The sequence below is a fragment of the Dromiciops gliroides genome, chromosome 1, assembly GCF_019393635.1.
Source record: "Dromiciops gliroides isolate mDroGli1 chromosome 1, mDroGli1.pri, whole genome shotgun sequence".
Lineage (NCBI taxonomy): Eukaryota > Metazoa > Chordata > Mammalia > Microbiotheria > Microbiotheriidae > Dromiciops > Dromiciops gliroides.
This window is the reverse complement of record NC_057861.1, coordinates 443,796,821-443,817,082: the sequence shown is the minus strand read 5'-3', so window position 1 is coordinate 443,817,082 and position 20,262 is coordinate 443,796,821. Positions and strand designations below refer to the sequence as shown.

General features: G+C 35.6%; 1 protein-coding gene across 1 annotated transcript in view; it reads left to right on the top strand.

The window, feature by feature from the left end:
* Window positions 1-20,262, top strand: part of EDIL3 (EGF like repeats and discoidin domains 3) — a 580,643-nt gene that overhangs the window by 410,420 nt on the left and 149,961 nt on the right. The window contains exon 7 of the mRNA XM_043978117.1: window positions 18,905-19,060. Coding sequence (XP_043834052.1) covers window positions 18,905-19,060 — 156 coding nt within the window. The remainder of the gene's footprint in view (window positions 1-18,904; window positions 19,061-20,262) is intronic.

The window sequence follows — 20,262 nt, the reverse complement described above, 5'->3', positions numbered from 1 at the left end:
GTAGAAATATTGTTTTATTTTAATCTTGTAAGAAAACCTGACTCGATTCCCAGCTCTGTGACTTACTAGCTACGTGAGCTCAGACGAAGTGCTTCACTTCTCTTGTCTTCACTCTCCCTGAGTGGAAAAAGAATGGTTGGACTAAATTACTAAGGTCCATTCTAGTTCTTTGACCTACAAGATTAATGAAGAACCAGTAAATCAAAATGTATTTATGAAGCACCTGTGTGTCCAACACTGTACCAGGTGCTAGGAATACAAAGATAAACATGAAACAAGCCCTACCCTTAAAGACATGTGTGAAAGATATTGAATTAGTAGAAGTGATAGGATGTGAAATTTGATTTGGATATACAGAATGAGAATGAGGAATTTGAGATGATCGAGGTATTGTGAATCTGTATGACTGTCAGGGTGGTGGTGGCCTCTGTGGAAATAGGAAAATTCAGAAAATGGTATGTCTGGAGAGGAAGGTAATGAGTTCTTTTTTGGATATTTCAAGATTTAAATGCCTATGGGACATCCAGGTTGAGATGCCCAGTAGGCAATCAATGATGTGGGGCTGAATCTAATAGCCACATGGTCTAGGGATAAGTAAAATCATGTGATTGATAGGATCACTAAGAGACTAGATGCAGAGAAAAGGATGTCCAGGATAGATCCTTAGGTTTTACCCACAGTGGTCAAATGATATAAGATGATCCATCAAAGGAGACTGGGGTGTCCTCAGACAAGTAGAAGAAAAACGAAGAGATGTCTCATTGAAAGGGATTGAATATTAGCAGATTATCTAAGCCTACTGATCATATTCATCTGTTGAGAGGAAATAAGTTGTCAAAAGCCTGGGTTCAAATCCAAGCTCCAAGAGGGCTTGTTTGTATGACCTTGGTTAAATATTAACACCGGTGAGTATGAGTCCTCATTCATAAATAAGTGATACTATGACTTTCATAACCCATCTTGTATTGTTGCTGTGAAGAAACTGCTTTGTAAAATACTAAAGTATTTTAAATTGTCACATTATTATTACATTTCTTTTTTTTTTTTTTTTGGTGAGGCAATTGGGGTTAAGTGACTTGCCCAGGGTCACACACCTAGTAAGTGTTAAATGTCTGAGGCTGGATTTGAACTCAGGTCCTTCTGAATCCAGGGCCGGTGCTCTATCCACTGCACCATCTAGCTGCCCCTATTATTACATTTCTAATAGTCATTTTCTTTATCCTTCCCTTTCTACTTGGTCTACAAAGATTAAAATCAAACTTCAACTCTTCTTACTTTAAGTCTAGCATTGTGCATATACTTTATGCTTTTATTCTTCCAACAATTATATACTTCTATACATATCTAAGTAAGTTCAATCACGTTATATTTATAAAGGTGAAATTTAGTATTATTCATTTTTTCTAATCTTTTTGGTTTTCTCATGCCTTCTTTAAATTTCCTGTTGAAATGGCTATTATTTTATTTGTTAATATTCAATTGTTTTCAGTTGTGTTTGACTCTTCATGACCCCATTTGATTTTTTTTTTTTTGGCAAAGATCCTGAACTAGTTTGCCATTTCCTTCTACAGATCATTTTACAAAATTTTAAAAAATTTTACAAAATGAGAAAACTGAAGCAAACCAGGTTAAGTAACTTGCCCAGAGTAACACAGCTAGTGTCTGAATCCATATTTCAATTCAGGAAAATGAGTCTTCCTAAACTGTAGGCCCTGCCCTCTATCCACTGTACTACCTAGCTGTCCTTATTTTATTTGTACCTTTCTTAAAAGCTACATAACTCAGGTCAGAGCCAAGATGGCAGAGTAGAGAAGCACTCAGCTAAACAGCTAAACTCTCTCAATATTACCCCCAAAGAAATTTAAAACAATACCTGAATCAATTTCTTGAGTGGCAGACCAGACAAAAAGCCAGAATGAGACATTCTTCCAGTATAAGACAATATAGGTGATCAGAAAGAGATCTGTGATACAGGGGCTGTTCCAGAACCTAAGCAAATGAAAGAACAATCATGGGAGTAAGTGGTGAAAGAAGCAGCAGCAGCTTCAGAAGATCTCAAGCCAAAGACAATAAGAGGACTGGGCAACTGGTCAGAAAGAGATTTCAGGGTACTCCTGTGCTAATACTCTACTCAGGACCAGATGTTGTTGGGCAATTCCATTGTCTATGTCAGAGAGGAGTACTTTGGGGTGAGAGAGAATGGAGGCCCCCAAGGGGCAGTATGACTTCAGACTCCAGAGGATTAGGGACCCTGAGGAACAATATTATTTCAGTCCCAAGAGAGATGGGCCCCCAGAGCAGTATTAATTGAAATCCCAAGGGATCAGTGGCTTTCCTAGATAAGGACCAGAGTACAGAACAAGAAAGAAGTAACCATGCTACCTTCAGCCTTTATCTGAAATTTTTGCCTAGATGAGCAATGTCAAAACTAAAGGAAAAACATTTTTTTAAATCCCTGTGTGCTCCATATTGACTCAAAAAATCACAAAAGCACAAGTAAACATTACCCCAGTTGTAGTATGTTTGTATTTCGTTTTGTTATGAAACATTTCCCAATTACATTTTAATCCAGTTCAGGCAGGCTATTGACTGATAATTTGATGTCTCTGCAGTAGAGGGTGCTGAGCAGGTCTGCTATAGCACAGAAAAAGTGTGAATCAAAAAAATGTATGTCTCACACATCCCCTTTCCTCCCTATTCTTTTCTCCAACATCTGTGGCCCACATCCCTGCCAAAGTGGGACAGTCTTCCATCTGGACAATAATATTGACTAGGTTCTAAATTTTCACAATGGTGTGGCTACTCATCCAAAAATTTTTACTGGTATCTAAACCCTCCAGGTTCCTCCCTCTAATCAACAATGGAGAATATTGGCTGTTTGAGCATTTGATCCACACCTTGCCAGAAGCTCAGTAGAAGCAGCTGCCATTTGAGAGAGATAGACTAATGGGTATGCTAACTATACATTGCACTAGATTCTCCAAACTCTACACCAATATCAAGTTATATGATCAGAAAGTTACTTACCTGGAGTACATTTTCTTAGCTCCTTCCATAAATGCTTTCACTGAACTGTTTTAATGGGATACCTTCAGCTTTTATAGAGGATCAATATAAGAAATGTCTATTTGAAGAATGTCACTGTGTCTTGCAAAACTGTAGTTGAAGACACAGTCCATTTCGTTTCCCAGAGCCTTTTATAGAAAGATTTAGATGATAAATTTCCACTGGCATTTAGTGACAGGGCAATTCTCATCCCTACTAATGAACCTGTAAAATTCCTTTACTTGTATGTTGAGGCAGCCAGGTGGCACAGTAAGTAGAGCTCTGGACATAGAGTCTGGAAAACTAGAGTTCAAATACTACTTCAGATACTTACTAGCCACTTGACCCTGGTGTTAGGGGCTAAAATTCTAGCTAGTCTGTCTAAAATATCTATTGAGTGGTTGCCAATAAATTATAAGCTTTAGCAAGAGTTAGACTTTTAAGCATTTATTAAGGAGAATAAGAATTTGGTAAAGAGAGAGAGAAAGGCCTAGATTCCTCTATCTCTCTTGGGGAGCTACAGTTCTCTTGCCCCGCTCTCCACGAGAGTCCTGTCAAAAGAGCATGAGAGCCCCAGCCTCGCCCCCTCTTCCTCCCCCAAGCCAAGGTCACTTCCTGATGCCAAAGAAAAGCCACATGGTCTTGCCCTCAGAGGCCTTCTCCTCATGGTGGAGCTTTCCTACAGTAAGTCTCCAGCAGGTGGCATCATTCCAATCGTTACACTGGCAAGTCACTTAACCTATGGCTGCCTCATTTTCCTCAACTGTTAATTGGAAATAATAGCACCTACCTTCCAGGAATGATGTAAAGATCAGAAGAAATATTGTGTAAAGATGTTAGCATAGCAAGATATATATATATATATATGTGCATATACATATATATATTTATATATATATGTGTGTGTATGTATATATATATCTTGTATATATATGTATGTATATATATATATCTTGTGTATATATATGTATGTATGTATATGTGTATATATGTGTGTTTGTGTGTGTATACATATATATATATATATATATATAACCTTTGGAAGACAATGGTTCTTCATCATGAAAAAAATATATATTCTACTTTCTCTAGATGGAAGTATTTATTCAAGTATCCATTCAACCTGGGCCTGCCCTCCCTGGTCAGATATCCATAAACTACACTCACCCACTACTGCTTATGACTACAATACTCATCATTATACCCTACCCATATCTTGTCACAAATATAAAAGAAAATTATTTAGCAGTCATTATTTAGCCGCTCTGTGTTGCTTTCTTCTGTTAGAAAAAGTCATGAGGGTAGGGACTGTTTTTCTTTTTTTTTTTAATTTGTCTTCCCAGTGCCTAGCACATTACCTGTCAAATAGTACATACTTAATAAATTCTTGTTAATTTGACTTCACAAATAGCTCATGGCTTTAGCAAAGAAGAAACCAAGTTTTTAACCCAATCAGTTAATTATTTATTAGAATAGTAGAAGACGACTAATGGTCCATGCTCCCAAACAATATTGCATTATTATTGTTTTAAAGACTGGATATCCCTATCTTACCTATGTTGGAAATGCAAAAGCCACTCATAGGCCATATCTCATTTTGATTGGCCCAGAAACTTTGATCTACTGTTTCCAACCTGAGCTAGTTCACCATCCCATCTGTAGACTAACAGGTAAGGCAACTTGCAACTCAATCAAATCATACCAACTCACCCATGCCTTGTATATGCAGCTCATTATCACAGAGGATAAGTATCTTTGGAGGACCATCTTCATGAAGATATATATCATATTAATAAAGTTCAGGATTGTTAATTAAATCTAAATGCCATCAGGACAAAAAGAACAACAATAAACAAATAGAACTTTCAAACAAATGAGCCTAGCAAAACCTCAGTGTTGCTATATGAGGAAAGTGATATTATCAGACACTGTTCCTGCCATCGGAATAGAATTAAAATGTTTACTTCTTTACTGCATGAATTAGAGTCCTGTGTAAAAGCTAAGTTCACTTTAAAGATTGTGGTTTAACAATTTTATTCTGGTTATAAATTAAATAGAAATACTCAACAAGATGATGAGGGTATGGATTCTCAAGACATTTTATTTTATTATTTTATTAACTTTGATATACACTTGTGCATGTTATTTGTGTAAAAAACTTCTGATTTGAAAATATCTTTAACAAAGTCAATCAGTAATGCAATAGTAAGAGGTTAAGTGACTTGCTAGTGGTAACACAGCTCATATATAATAAAGGAAGTACTTGAACCCAAGATTTTTCTGACTCTAAGGCTGACCCCCTCATCTTTTCATTGTACCATTCTGCTTCTGTCACACCTATACTGAGTACAGTACTTCTGATAATGCTGTCACAGTCTTCCTGGTTCAGTACTGCCCCCTGTAGTGATAGCAAAGGAAACTTCATCATGAAACTCCATTGAAGCTAGTTAGTAAAGGGCCTAGGTATTTGCATCTCTGGATAGTTCCCTTTTTTATTTGAGGAGGCCAGGCTATACACTGTCAATTCCTCTATAACCCAAGAACAAGCAAAGGGAAACAAACAAAACAGAATAGAACAGGTACTTGCTTTTGCATTCTTAGTCACTCTCAACACCAATGCATAGCACAAACACTCTACTCTCCAAATTTTATAAAAAAAAAATCCCAGGATATTATAATTAATCACCCACTGTGTTAAAGAGGGATAAAATTCCAAGATCACTCCCAGTGTAAAAACTTCCCTGGATTCATAACATTTCCCCAATCACCTAAGCCCCAATCCAATATTGTGGCATAATAAATTGCTCCACAGAATTAAATAGCCTATTATAAAAATCATCAACGTTAGACCTCAGTCCTATGCTGTGGTTCATTACCCACTTCCTAGTCAGTAATACTGATTAGTAAATAGAAATAGTTATCCCCAGCACAGAGTCAGTTGCTCCTGTGTCTTTACCCTGACATCCAAATTATCAATGTAATTTTATAATTAACAGGCATATTAATATTGACTCCTAAAGTATCCTGTATCAGAGGTTTTTGTTCTCTTCATTCTGTTTCTATGCAGGAAAATAGTTACCTTTTATACATATACTTCCCTTTTTGCACTCTCTTCTTTATTATTAGACATAGATTGCTTTATATTGTATTTCTGAGGCAGTTAGATAGCCCAGTAGATAGAGTACAGGATTGGGAGTCAAAAACATTCATCCTCCTGAGTTCAAATCTGGCATTAGATGCTTACTAGCTGTGTCACCCAGAGCAATTCACTTAACCCTGTTTGCCTCAGTTTCTCATCTGTAAAATGATCTGGAGAAGGAATTGGCAAACCATTTCAATATCTTTATAAAGAAAACCCCAGGGGCAGCTAGGTGGCGCAGTGGATTAAGCACTGGCCCTGGATTCAGGAGTACCTGAGTTCAAATCCGGCCTCAGACACTTGACACTTACTAGCTGTGTGACCCTGGGCAAGTCACTTAACCCCCATTGCCCCGCAAAAAAAAAAAAAAAAAAAGAAAACCCCAAATAGGGTCACAAAGAATATGACATGACTGAACAACTGAACAATCACAAATACTGTATTCTCAGTAACTTGAATGCAGTGCTATTGAAGATATATTCAACAAGTAATTATATTGCTTAAAATCTGTTCATGAAGCTTTCACATTCATAACCCATGGCATTAGCAGAGAAAACCAAGTACTTGTAAGTCAATTGCTCATTGGCAGAAATATCCAATGTAAGTTATTTATATGGCCTTTGTGAATAACTTCAAACAGATTAGTAAAAATAGCCATTGCCTTGTTAAAGTGTCAAAGTATGTCATTTCTCTAATTCCATATTTTATCATATAATGCTACATAAATTTCTCCCTGTGGTCTTGCATCAAGTCAATAAGGAAAACATTTCAGACTGCTCTTTTGCAAGATAATTTTCCTAAGGCTCCACTAAGATTGAAAAAAGCCACTGGATTTGGACTCAGAAGACCTGGATACAAATTTTGGCTCATGAAGGCCTCATTACACTTGATCCACAAATATTTTAATGGATTAATACAAGACAGAGTGATCAAGGCAGAAGGACTTAAATCGTAATGACTTGATAATAGAAATGTAAGTCAGGGAGGATGATTAATTCATCTTAAGCTATTTGTTAACATTGATATTAAGTATAATATATCAATAGAGATACAATATGTGAATTTACTAGCCCTTGACAATAAAAACATAGAAAGTTGGAGCTTGGGGCAGCTAGGTGGCACAGTGGATAAAGTACTGGCCCTGGATTCAGGAGCACCTGAGTTCAAATCCAACCCCAGACACTTGACACTAGCTGTGTGACCCTGGGTAATTCAATTAACCCTCCCCCCCCCAAAAAAAAGAAAGAAAGTTGGAGCTGGAGATGACATGAGAGATCATCAAATCCATCACCCTCATCTTGAGACATCAGAGTCTTACTCAGGTTTATCAGTCTTTGAAATATATAAGCAAATACCTCTTAAAATCAAGGTATTTAAGACCTGTATATCAGAACTATTCAATAACTTCAAAAATACATTCCTCCTTATTTCATTAAACAATATTACTTGGACCAAAAAGGAACTCCGGATTGGAAGAAATGTAGATGCTTGCTCATCCAGGCAGCAATATATCTAGAATATTTCCCAGGCTTCCAAATACTGGGTTAATAAAGAGCTTTAAATAATATTTCTGTTGGTTTTGAGAAAATCAAGAACTTTGACTTTATTTTTGATTCTACTATGTTTCTACTTTTGAGGTTTCAAAAATGTGTCTTCAGCTCATCAGCCAAAACTCTAGCAGAGATAATTTGACCATCCACAGAAAGGTATAAACAAGATAATTGAAACAAGATAAAAGATAATTGAAAAGGGAACATTCAGCTACATCAAACAGGGAACTTGGCTTCTAAAATGGGGGTAAACATGATTCAGACTATCCACTGTTTATGCTTTTCATAATAGGAAGTGATTTGGGCATGAAGAGTGCCAATAGAAAATGGATTCAGTGCTCAAAGCTCTAGATGACTATCAAGCTGCCATTATTCTCTATTCTTAGTGGCAGCTGTAACAAATTATTTATAAATCTAACAAGTCTCTAGGGCATTCCAAATCCCACAGACAACATTGTAAGTCAGATCTTTAATGGACCCCATGGTAGCCAAGCTTACCCTGAGTAGTGAAGAAAATTTAGCTGTATGTAATCATTTTACTTATAAAGCAAGAAAAAGAGAATTAAAAATCTATCAATCTGAGTATCATGGTATTGCTGTGTAAGCATAAGAAAAATGGGTTATCTCAATTCGCATATTCAGTTCAAGCTTCTTATAAAAAAGGTATTATATACCATACTTGCAAATTGAAATAACTTATCCAACCTCAAAAGTTGTCTGTTTTTCTTGGAAGACACATTTTGAATTCTTAACTTATAGCTCTTTTCATTGGAAAGATAGATGGTTTTTTTCCCTAAGCTTTCTTTGACTTGAAATTTTTCAAAATGGAAAAGTGAAATGTTGAGATTAATTTTGAGATTTTATAGATATATTGATGATATTGAGTTTTAAGATCAAGTTTTAATAGAAGTTTGCTACACATCAATATTTTGGGGATACCCTCAATGTACTTATTTTTTTATTATAAAAGTATTTTGTTGTTGTCCAGTTACATGTAGAGATAGTTTTCAACATTTGTTTTATAAGATTTCTAGTTTCAAATTTTTCTCCCACCCCTTTCTTCCCTCCCCCCTCCCCAAGACAGCAAGTAATCTGATATAGGTTATATATGTACGATTATATTAAACATATTTCTGAATTAGTTATGCTGATAAAGAAGAATCAGAACAAAAAGGAAAAACCTCAAAAAAGAAAAACAACAGCACCTAAAACAAAAGAAATAGTATGGTTCAATCTGCATCCATATTCCATAGTTCTTTTTTATTCTGGATTTGGAGAGTCCTTTAGAACTATCTTGTACCATTGTATTGCTGAGAAGAATTGAGTCTATGAGAGTTGATCAACACATAATGTTGATGATACTGTGTACAGTGTTCTCCTGGTTCTGCTCATCTCACTCAACATCAGTTCATGCAAGTCCTTCCAGGTTTCTCTGAAATCTGCCTGCTCATCATTTCTTACATCCCAATAGTATTTCATTACATTCATATACCACAATTTGTTCAGCCATTCCCCATTTGATGGGAAAGCCTTCAATTTCTAATTCCTTCCCACTACAAAAAGAGCAGCTATAAATATTTTTGTACATGTGGGTCCTTTTCCCTTTTTTATGATCTCTTTAGGAAAAAGACCTAATAATGGTATTGCTGGGTCAAAGGGTATGCACAGCTTTATAGCCCTTTGGGCATAATTCCAAATTGCTCTCCAGAATGGTTGGATCAGTTCACAGCTCCATCAACAATGCATTAGTGTTCCAATTTTTCCATAGCTTCTCCAACTTTTATTTTCCTTTTTTATCATATTAGCTAACCTGATAGATGTCAGGTAGTACCTCAGTTTTTTCAATGTACTTAATTTAAAGAATGTTACAATGCTATATTCATACATACCAGAATTTCCATTGATGATTCTGCTGACAGACCAGCTTAAGAAACTGTATTTCTTGCTCCCATGCAAAGTCTGTTTCTTTTTTTTAATATATATAGTGTTTTTTTTTCTTTTTTTCCAAATATTTTTCCAAAGACAAAAAGTGTCTTGTATTGGAACCAGTGGTGGGGTTTTTTTATGAGTTAAGAACAATGTGAAATGATTTGTTTTCTCTTTCCATTTCAAATATTCAGAAAGCTTCAGTTTGGATTACTAAAAACATATAGCAAAAGGTATTCACTAGTTTTATATTTGAGGAAAAAATAATTCACAATATTTAAAATATGCTGTATAAAATATAACATGACCATTGTCTTTCCCCATCTCTCTACAGAAACATCTTAGCTCTTAAGGAAGTAGCTTTACAGAAAAGAATTTTTTTTCTTTTATTAGTTCTTTTTCTGTCTTTCCTTTCTCTCTTTCCTTTTCTTTTTTCTTTCTCCTCATCCTCTAAAGTATAGTTCACTAACTAAGGGTTTTAGAAAGCTGCCTGGGGAACACTGAGAGATTAAGTTGATTAGTCAATTTGCATTTATTAAAGGCTTACTATGATTTATTAATAAAAAATAAGTACACACACACACACACACATACACACAGGCAAAGGGCAAAAGACCTTCCCTGCTCTCAAGGTGTTTTTAGTCAAAAGAGGAAGAAGAAAATGCAAACTCTATATAAACCAGATATTTACATAATAAATTGAAGATAATCAACACAAGAAAGGTGGGACTTTAGCTAAGACTGGACGAAATCCAGGGAATGGTAGTGGAGGAGGGAATAAGAAGAGAGAGTTTCAAACTTGAGAGAAAGATTAAGTTATTTGCTTAGGATTATAGAGCCAGAATCCCTTAGAATCATGATTTGAATCTGTCTTCTTCATGCAAATGCTGGATCATTATGCAATACATTACACTGCCTAGCACATAGTAGTTGCTTAATGTTTACTTTATGAATAAATATAAATAGGTAGCCAGTTAACACTATATATAGAGAGCTAGACCTGGAGTCAGAAAAACCTGAGTTTGAATCTAACCTCAGACACTAACTAGCTGTATCACCCTAGGCAAATCACTTAATCTCTGCCTCAGTTTCCTTATCTGTAAAATCATAATAATAAATGACACTTATCTCAGAATTGTTGTGAGAAGAAAATTATAATAATTATGCTGTATTTTGCAAAACTTACAGCTCTGTGTAAATGTTAATCATAAGCAAAAACTAATTTCCCATATATTGGCATAGGGCCTATGTATGTTAAGTGCCAAACTGATTTATTTGGGCTATGTACATAAAAAGTTGAAAATTCAAACTGACTTATGTGCATTTTTCCCTGTACTACTTAACAGTAATATTATTTTCCCAATGAAACATTCATCATCATCATCATCAAAGGAGAACAGAAGAAAGAATGATTCAGGTCCTCAATAGTGTCTTTTTCCTCAATGGCAGGTGTTTGGGGTTTTGGGGGGTTTTTTGCCCTGGTAGTTTCGCTCTAAAAATTCTTGTAATTCATTAATCCATTTGAAATTAGTAGATTTTCCACCATGTTTACCAGAGTAAATGAAAAATCGTGAAGTAGATAGTGAAGAAGTCTCATTTTTATATATGACTTATGGAGAGTATGGCTTAGAATAATGTGATTTTGCCCAGCCTTCTTTGAGGTAGGGGAGGAAAGTATTACAAACCTTTAAGAGATGTATGTGTTGAAGTTACACTGATTTTATTCATCTGTATACTAATTTTTAGACTTGTGAACCAAGAAGTCTGACTGTGACACAAAGTGATACTGGCATTGAGAAGAACAGCCATTGATACCTTTAGAAAAGAAATAGAAAGGTCATCTTAATCATCTTAATTAGTTCGAAAAAAATGTAGCAGAGGGAAGGGAATCCAAAGTCTTCTTAATCATAACAACTGAGGGATAAAGGAAAGAGAAAAGCTAAATTTAAAGGTATGAACAAAACCAACTGTGGTAGAAATAAGGGAATGGTTTTTGTAGGGCAGAATAAAGTATCTAAAGAGTTCACTATTCAGCTTCCTTTATATAGATTTTTTCCTTCTTAAAAGGAAAATAATTAATCTTTAAGAGAAATATAATCATGATGTTCTATTTAGATGTGTAGCAGAATTACAGATGCATACAGATTTCAGGTTTTACTCATATAGTCCAACTGAATTATCATGCAGACAAAATTTAATCACCTCTCATTTAGATTAAAGCCAGTGGAAAATTTTGAATTATTGAAAATATTTAAATAAACTGAGGATGATCATCAGAAAGTATTTACTAGATTACAAAGCATGATAGAGGGGAAGGAAAAAATAAGCATCTGTATAGGACCTACAGTGCTAGGCACTGTTCTCAGAAACTTATGAGAAATGTTAGAAATTTCAGGTATTTAAGGTAATCAAACCATAAACATTTATTAAGTGCTTACTAGGTGCAAGGTAGCTTTCTAGGTACAGATTGCACAGAGACAAAAGAGAAACAGTCTGTGGACATATAATAAAGCAGATCCAAGGTAACTTTGAAATAGATGCAGACCATAGAGTGTGTGGAGAGAGAAATGTGTAAGGAATCTGTATAGGGTTGGCCCAGGTAGTGAAGAGCTTTTAAAGTCAAACAAAATGATTCATACCTGATCCTAAAAGTAATATGAAGCTGCAGGATCGATTGGAGTGTGGAAGGACTAGAGGAAAAGGGACCAATTTAGAATCCATGAAACAATGAAGGCCTGAACTAGGGTTGTGGTTGTGTGCGTGGAGAGAAGGGGACAAATGCTATGTTGTGAAGGTAGAAATGCCAGGGTTTGACAACTGATTAAACATGGAGGCTGAGGGAGAGTGAAATGTTTTAGACAGTAGCTGAGAACCTGGATGACTAGTAAGAGGGTGATACTCTAAGCTATAATGGAGAATTTAGGCAGAAGGGTTGGTTTTATAGAGAAAAGATGAGTTCTCTTTGGGATATGTTGCATTTGTAATGTCTATTGGAAGTCTGGTTCAATATGCCACATATAGTGTTGGAGTTGCAGAACTAAAGTTCAGGGGAGAGACTTGAACTGAAAATAGAGACCTAGATGTCATCTCCAAAGAGATGATAATTGAACCCAAAGATGCCCACGAGTTCTCTCAGTAAGATAGTATAGATGCTAGAGAGAAGAGTGACCAGGACACCGCCTTGGAAGATATGTTCTTAGTGAGCATGGGATAGAGAGTATTAAAGGAGAGTCATTGGAGAAGGCAAGGGAGAACCAGAAGAGTTTACTGTCTCACACACACACACACACACACACACACACACACACACACACACACACACACACAAACAAACAAAAACAAGAGAGCAGAGATTGTGCAGGAGGGGAGAGATTTCATGTAACGATGGCTAAGGATAGGAAACAACTATAAAAATAATTGTTTACATTCATGTAACTATCATTTTGAAAGTACTTTTTGTAGAATGTATCCCTTGATCATCACAATTCTATAAGGGAGGCCAGGCAAATATGAATATCCCCATTATGTATATGAGTAAGCAAAAAGGTCAAGTTACCTATGCAGGGTAACACAGCTAATACATGGGACTGGTGACTATGACCTAGGTCCTCTTGTACCTGGTCCAGATCTCTTTCCAATGTTCCACACCATCTTTTTTTTATTACATTTAAGATCTCTTGAGACAGTGATTTATTTAAATTCATAAAAAAGATTTACCTTGCTTCAAAGCCGCCAAGCTCATAAAAATAAAAGAACACACTGATAATTGTTTTTTTCTCTTAGTTATTTAAAATGGTCTCATTTTATATGCATGTTAAAAAGTCTACTTATGAATCCTAAAAATACTTTGAATCTTTTTTTAAAGCTAAGCATAGTTGGGGCAGCTAGGTGGCACAGTGGATAAAGCACAGGCCCTGGATTCAGGAGTACCTGAGTTCAATTCGGCCTCAGACACTTAAAACTTACTAGCTGTGTGACCCTGGACAAGTCACTTAACCCCAATTGCCTCACTAAAAAAAAAAAAAAGTTAAGCATAGTTTATTGAACTGCATCTAATAATAAAATATCCTAGAATCTTGGGTTTTTTTCTTCTTTTATTCATTCATTCAACAAACATTTCTTGAAACATTGCTTACTACAAACATATTTTGGGGTAACTTTTTTCCATGTCCCCTTTCCCCTTTGGGTATCTGTGTTCCTGGGGAAGCCTTATGTAACTAGCTGTGCAATTAATCATCCAGGAAGCAGCCTATTAGTAGTGGAAAAATCAGCAGGAATAAGGCAACTGTATACACATCTTTACTGTATCACTTATAGCCTTATATCCTAGAGAGATCACTTCTATAAATTCTCTGGTCTTGTTTTCTTTAAATTTCTGATGAGAATTTTATTTGTGTAGGAAATTTGCTATTTTGTGTGCACTTGAAGTATTTGAATTTCTGTGGATCTGTCTCTATGTGACTCACAGAGATGTTAGAATAAATAATTCTAGAGTTTTCTCCCTCCATCCTTCTCCAAGGGAGATATTAAATCCTTCCAGGAAGGGAAGCAAGTGGTTGGGCCAGAAGCTTCACCATTCTCCTAAGAGAGTGGGGATACCAGACCAGAATCATGTCTGTCCATTCCCTTAAACACTATTAGTCTAGGAGACAGAATTCTTAGGTTTCAGCTGCACTCCTGTTTATTATCCCTTAATAGGGCAGATATACACCAAGTTATCTATCTAAGGCCTGACTATCTTCCCTTTAAATTCCAGTTGTACGATGAACACATTTACCAAGTCACATAAATTAGAGGATTTATAAACTTTCCCATTGGGAGAAAGATAGCCCAACCAAGATCTTATCTCCTTGAGAGAATTTTCCCAGAGTATCTAGTATAGTAATCTGGGGATAGGGAAACGATCAATGTACTGGCTCCTCTGCATATCTACTTTTTCCCTGAGTCTTTCTTTCCCTTCAGTGTCCTGATTAGAATATAGGCCCTTAAGTTTTCCCTCTTAAAACTTGAAGCCAGAAAATTAGGATTGCTTTTCTCCCAAGCTCTCACCAATTTCACTCCGCTGAGGTGGAACCATTTAGTAATCAGTCATCACCAATGAGGAGTCTTATGCAAATGGATTTTGAAGTATGAGTTTCATTCAAGAATATCACTGTCAAGACTGACCCGGTGCCACAGCATCACTGGAAGTATGTATTCTCTATATGTTCCTATTATACAACTCTTAATAATACCAAGATACAACAGCAGTCTTGAATTTCAAATTATAAAATCCAGAGAATTCTCCCCACTTTACAGTGAGCCTCAACATGCAATAATCTACCATTTTATAAGATTCACATATAGCTTGCAAAATTGAAAATTCTTGCTACATAAATGTTATGAACATATAAAAACTTTAGGAATAAACATCCAGTGAAGAAAAAAATCAATTCATCTGAATATGCAGAATACTAATAGCTAATTTTTAGGAGATTGCTCTGTAACCTATCTAAGAGTGGCCTCAGTTTAACCTGGGTCAAGGAATAAAGAGGAAATTAGTATCTAATTCAACAGGGAAAGATACCAATAGAAGAGTCACTAAGATTTTAAACATTTACAAGATTGACTATCAGCTTGATGATTGAATCTGGTGTCAGGCCATTTGTTCTGGAGTACATTAGGACAGATAAGGATGGTTTAAGACAGTTATTTATATCATACTCTGTGGTTGTAGGGGTAAAAATTTAGAGGGGTAGGAAGAAAAGAGAAGATAGCCTATTTGGGAGAGAGAATGAGCCCCCCAATCAAGTCATACAGACCAAGCACCTCAGCAAAGATCAGAATCCACATCATCCCAGGAACATCCAGGAATTCTGTGCGAGCATTCCCTACCAAGTTAATGGCAAAGCTGGCTCCCAGCATACTCAGGTGAGGCCAACCATGACACACCAATTGATTGACTTCAGCATAAGCTCAGGTCACATGACTTTCATGACCAAAATACCATTTTTTTTTTCTGTATCATAAGCTGCAAGAGTGAAGTTCACAGGTAAGGAAGGAAAGTTTTTAGGGACTCTTGGACATGGCTGTATGAAGCAGTTAGATGGTGGGTGGGGCATGGGACTTGGGCAACCAGTAAAACACTAGAGGGTGAGTAGGCATGAACCCAAAAGACTAGCATCTGTTTTCTTCATCTATAAAATGAAGGAGATGGATTAAGTAACCTCTATACCATCAAATTATATTTTGATGAAAAAAAATTGAAGGGCTTGGGCGATAGCAAATCTGTATCACAATCAAAAACATCTTCAGTTGTTATTATACCATGATTATCTTTCTGTTTTCTCTCTTTGGACTTTCTGTGTCAAAGTAACAACAGCTAGATGGCACAGTGTATACCGCAATGGGCTCAGAATGAAGAAGAGCTAAATTAAAATCTAGTCTGAGACACTTACTAGCTGTGTGATCCTGGACAAGTCACTTAACTTTCCCTCAGTTTCCTCAACAGTAAAGTGGGAATAATAATAGCACCTACTTTGCAGAGTTCTGTGAATCAAATATGATAATGTTTGCAAAAAGCTCTTACCAAAGTGCCTTGTACATGGTAGAAACTAGGTAATTGCTTATTTCCTCTCTGACTTGTAACAGGTGCTTAATACATGCTTGCTCCCACTTTTCCCCCTGGATCTGCTCTTAAATACTTTTCTAACTGCTGTGCTTGCAAGACTTGCCACTAGAATCACCCCTTAATTTAAACACACTGCTTCCTGCAGCTCCAAGGTAACTCCTAGCACAGGAGCTGTTCTAGCCAGCCCCAAGAATGCTGTGTGAGGTACCAGCCACACGCTCTTCTGCTGCAATGCTAACCTGTGACTCATTCTCCTCACTGAATTGGTGCCATTATTAGTACCTCTTTTCTGAAATATGTCAAGGATTGAGGGAACGAATTCCTCAGTATTCCACTGTATCTGCATGACTTGTTTATATAAAAGCTATATCACATGATCAGTGTTTCTGTTGTGATGAGGCGTTTTCTAGGAAATGTTGGCCTTTAGGATCCAACGTGGGTACTCTTTACTTGGTGTATGACTAAAAAAATGTGGTATGTGAATAGAATGGAATATTATTGCATCATGGCAAAGGGCAACTATGAAGGATTCAGAGAAATTGAGAAAGATGTGCATAAATTGATGCAGAGTTAAATGAAGAGAACAAGGAGAGCAATTTACCTAATGACAATACTAATATAAAGGTGGGCAAGTTTGAAAGATTTCAGAACTCTATACATTAACTAATGATGACTTGAGAAAAAAAAATTGATAGTGAAACATGTCTTGGCAGAAAAGTGATTAACCAGAGGTGTGGAGTGAGACATATTTTCAGATATGAACATTCTGTTGACATTTTTTAGTATACTTATTTATTACAAGGGAGAGTTTCTATTTTGGGAAAGAAATAGTAGGTAATGGTAGAAGTTGTAAAAAGAGAAGAAAATGAAGGAAAAATTCAAAAATGCACAGGTGAAAAAAAGGAGATACAAGCAAACAGGAAAATTATGTTACTGCTTTTTTCCACTGAGTACACACTTTAAAAACAACAACTGTAGGTAGCAGAAGTCCACTGTTTCATATAAATTCCTCTAATTATACTTTTCTGAATTTTGAAATGATTGGGTTTTTTACTTGATTCATGATTCATAATTTTCATGTGATTAGTAAATGTATCATTTTTGCTTGATTCATAAGTTTGTAAGTTTTTACAGAAAAAAGAATCGCTGGCTTCTGTAAGCATAAACATTTCAGAAAATGTGAAAAAATGTCAAAGGAATTTGGTCTAGGTTACATTGGGAGCCTGTGGGATTTGGGGCTTTGTATCTGATTTCTGATTAAATTTGCTGATAGCACAATGATGCTATCAGTAAATAACTATCAGGGATAGTTAAGTCATTGCAGGACCCAAGGGTTATTCCAAAAGACAACAATGAAACACAGGAAAGAGACAAAGCTATGTATTGAATTTCCAAAAATTAACTTTCTAACCTCAACATGGGGAAGTGGGAGATGTGAACAGAAAGTTGTTCATGTGAAAAAAAATCAGGGATTATGATTCTAATGGATGACAGGATTGATGATATGAATCATCAATATAACATGGAAGATAAAAAAGCTAATCTGGCCACAGTGTTATATCAATATATAAGAGCCTTCTCTGCTATCCCTATTTGCTAATGTTCTCTCCTTAAAATGCCATGTATTATACTTATCTGCATTCATATTATATACCTATCACAGGCATATGGTATGCTTTGTAAGGGCAGGAATTACTAAGTGGGTGCTACATATTTGCAGAATTGTTAATGAATGAATGGATCAATGAATGAATGAATGAATATTATCCAGAAAAAGGAAAGTAAGTAGTGCCATTGTCCTACTCAGTCCACATCTGGAATACTGTGACCAGTTCTAGTTACCATTTTATAAAAGGGTTATTGACACATCAAAAGGCATCTGGTGGTGAGTGAAGAGGATGGTACAAAAATCATGCCATATAAGGATCATATGAAGGAAATGAGGGTATTTTGCTTAGAGAATAGAAGGCTAATGGAAGGGCAAATACCCATTATGCTTGACCCTAGAGAGGAGAACTAGGGCCAACAGATAGGCAGAGTACATTTTCATAAGATGAACAATCTTAAAAATTAAAGTTGTCCAAAAATGGAATGGGCTGCCTATTGTACTGATCTCCATTTGATTAGAGGCCTTCATATAGAGGCTAAATATCTATTTGATAAAGCTGTTATAGATATGACTCATAGGAAAAGTCTGGATAACAGCTCAGGTCAATTTCAATTCTTAGTGGATGATTCCGTTTCCTCAATAGAAGTGCCACACTTAGAATATTATATATATGACAAATAATGATGGAGAAATTTTTATTATAGTACATTTTAATTTCTCCTATTTATTCAATGCAAGGAGTTTTTAAAAACCCTTGAATTTCTACCTTACCTTAGCAAGGATTTTACATAATATATTACCTTTCTGTAGTACTTCATACTTTTCAAATTTCATAGGACTTAGGAAATGTTGAAGCATAATATCCTCAGTGGCTATTTTTTTTTGTTTCCATGAAAAATATGGAAAAGAAAATTAATTCTTTTTTATGTTAGTATTGCCATTTTAAGTGAATTAAAATAAAGTATTCATAACAGAGAAATTAAAATGATTGTTACATAATTAATGATGATATATTGTCACTTCAGATAAATTTGCAAAGGAAGATGAGAGTCACTGGAGTTATCACCCAAGGAGCTAAGAGGATTGGAAGCCCAGAATATATAAAATCCTACAAAATTGCATATAGTAATGATGGAAAGACTTGGACAATGTATAAAGTAAAAGGATCCAATGAAGATATGGTAAGATTAATTTAAGATTATTAAATTTACATGTTATCAATTAGCTAATGAATTTATTTTTTTCCAAAAGAGGCTTAAAATTGTTGACATTCAATAGTGTATTTTTCCCTGTAAGTATGAGTGATGAATTTTCACTTGATTTCATGTATGACTTCCTTATAGCTTAATTGATAGATGCATAAATACTGCGTCCCAAGGTTACCATAATCCTGTTTTTTATACCTAACCAATTTTCATTTTAATTATTTTACCAGTAATTACCCATTCATTTTCAATTTGGTTTTATTACATTAGCAGAGTTAATTTTAACCCCTGTGATAACACAACATATTTAAAAAAAACAAATTTTCCAGTATCCATTGATAATAAATATAGATTTAGGGCAGCTAGGTAGTGTAGTGCTATAAAGCAATGGCCCTGGATTCAGGAGGACCCGAGTTCAAATATGGCCTCAGATACTTGACACTAGCTATGTGACCCTGGGCAAGTCACCTAATCCTCATTGCCCCACAAAAAGATAATAAATATAGATTTAATGTTTCCCAACCATAGACTTCAAAATGTTAAATCAAAAAGTTTTTTAATGAGCAATGGAATCAAATAGATATTCAAAATTATTTTGATGTGAAAAAGTCCTAATATAGCCCACTTTTGTTATGGTATGGAAATGACCCTGTGTTCCCAAAGACACCGTTGCAACATAACCTAAGCTGAGGTTGGTTCTTCACCTTAGAATGGCTTTGAGTATAAGCTTAGTGATTGACTATACCTGCTATCCTGGAACCAGACTAAAAATTATATGGATTATGACCAGAAGATTGGATGTTAGGTATTATATTTTTTGGCCAAGTGACCCATGGAATGGACACAAATATGCAAGAAATGGCTTTGCCTTCTGGATAATCCTTTTCAAGGTTCACTATGTCATTGAGCAAGTGACAAAAAATGGAACAGGGGTACTAAGAATTATTTTTATCATTGTAATTGTCTTCATCATCGCCATCAGCATTAGATTTTTAATAGTAGGGAAGCATCAGCCTTTTGTTATCCTACACTAAAAAACGAGTGACTTTTAATTGTATTTGACAATGTTGTTGTTCAGTCTTATTCAGTCCGGTCCAACTTTTTGTGACCCTATGTGACTATCTCTTGAAGTATGTCCAAATCGTTATTGTTTTCATGACATCATCTATCCATCTCAT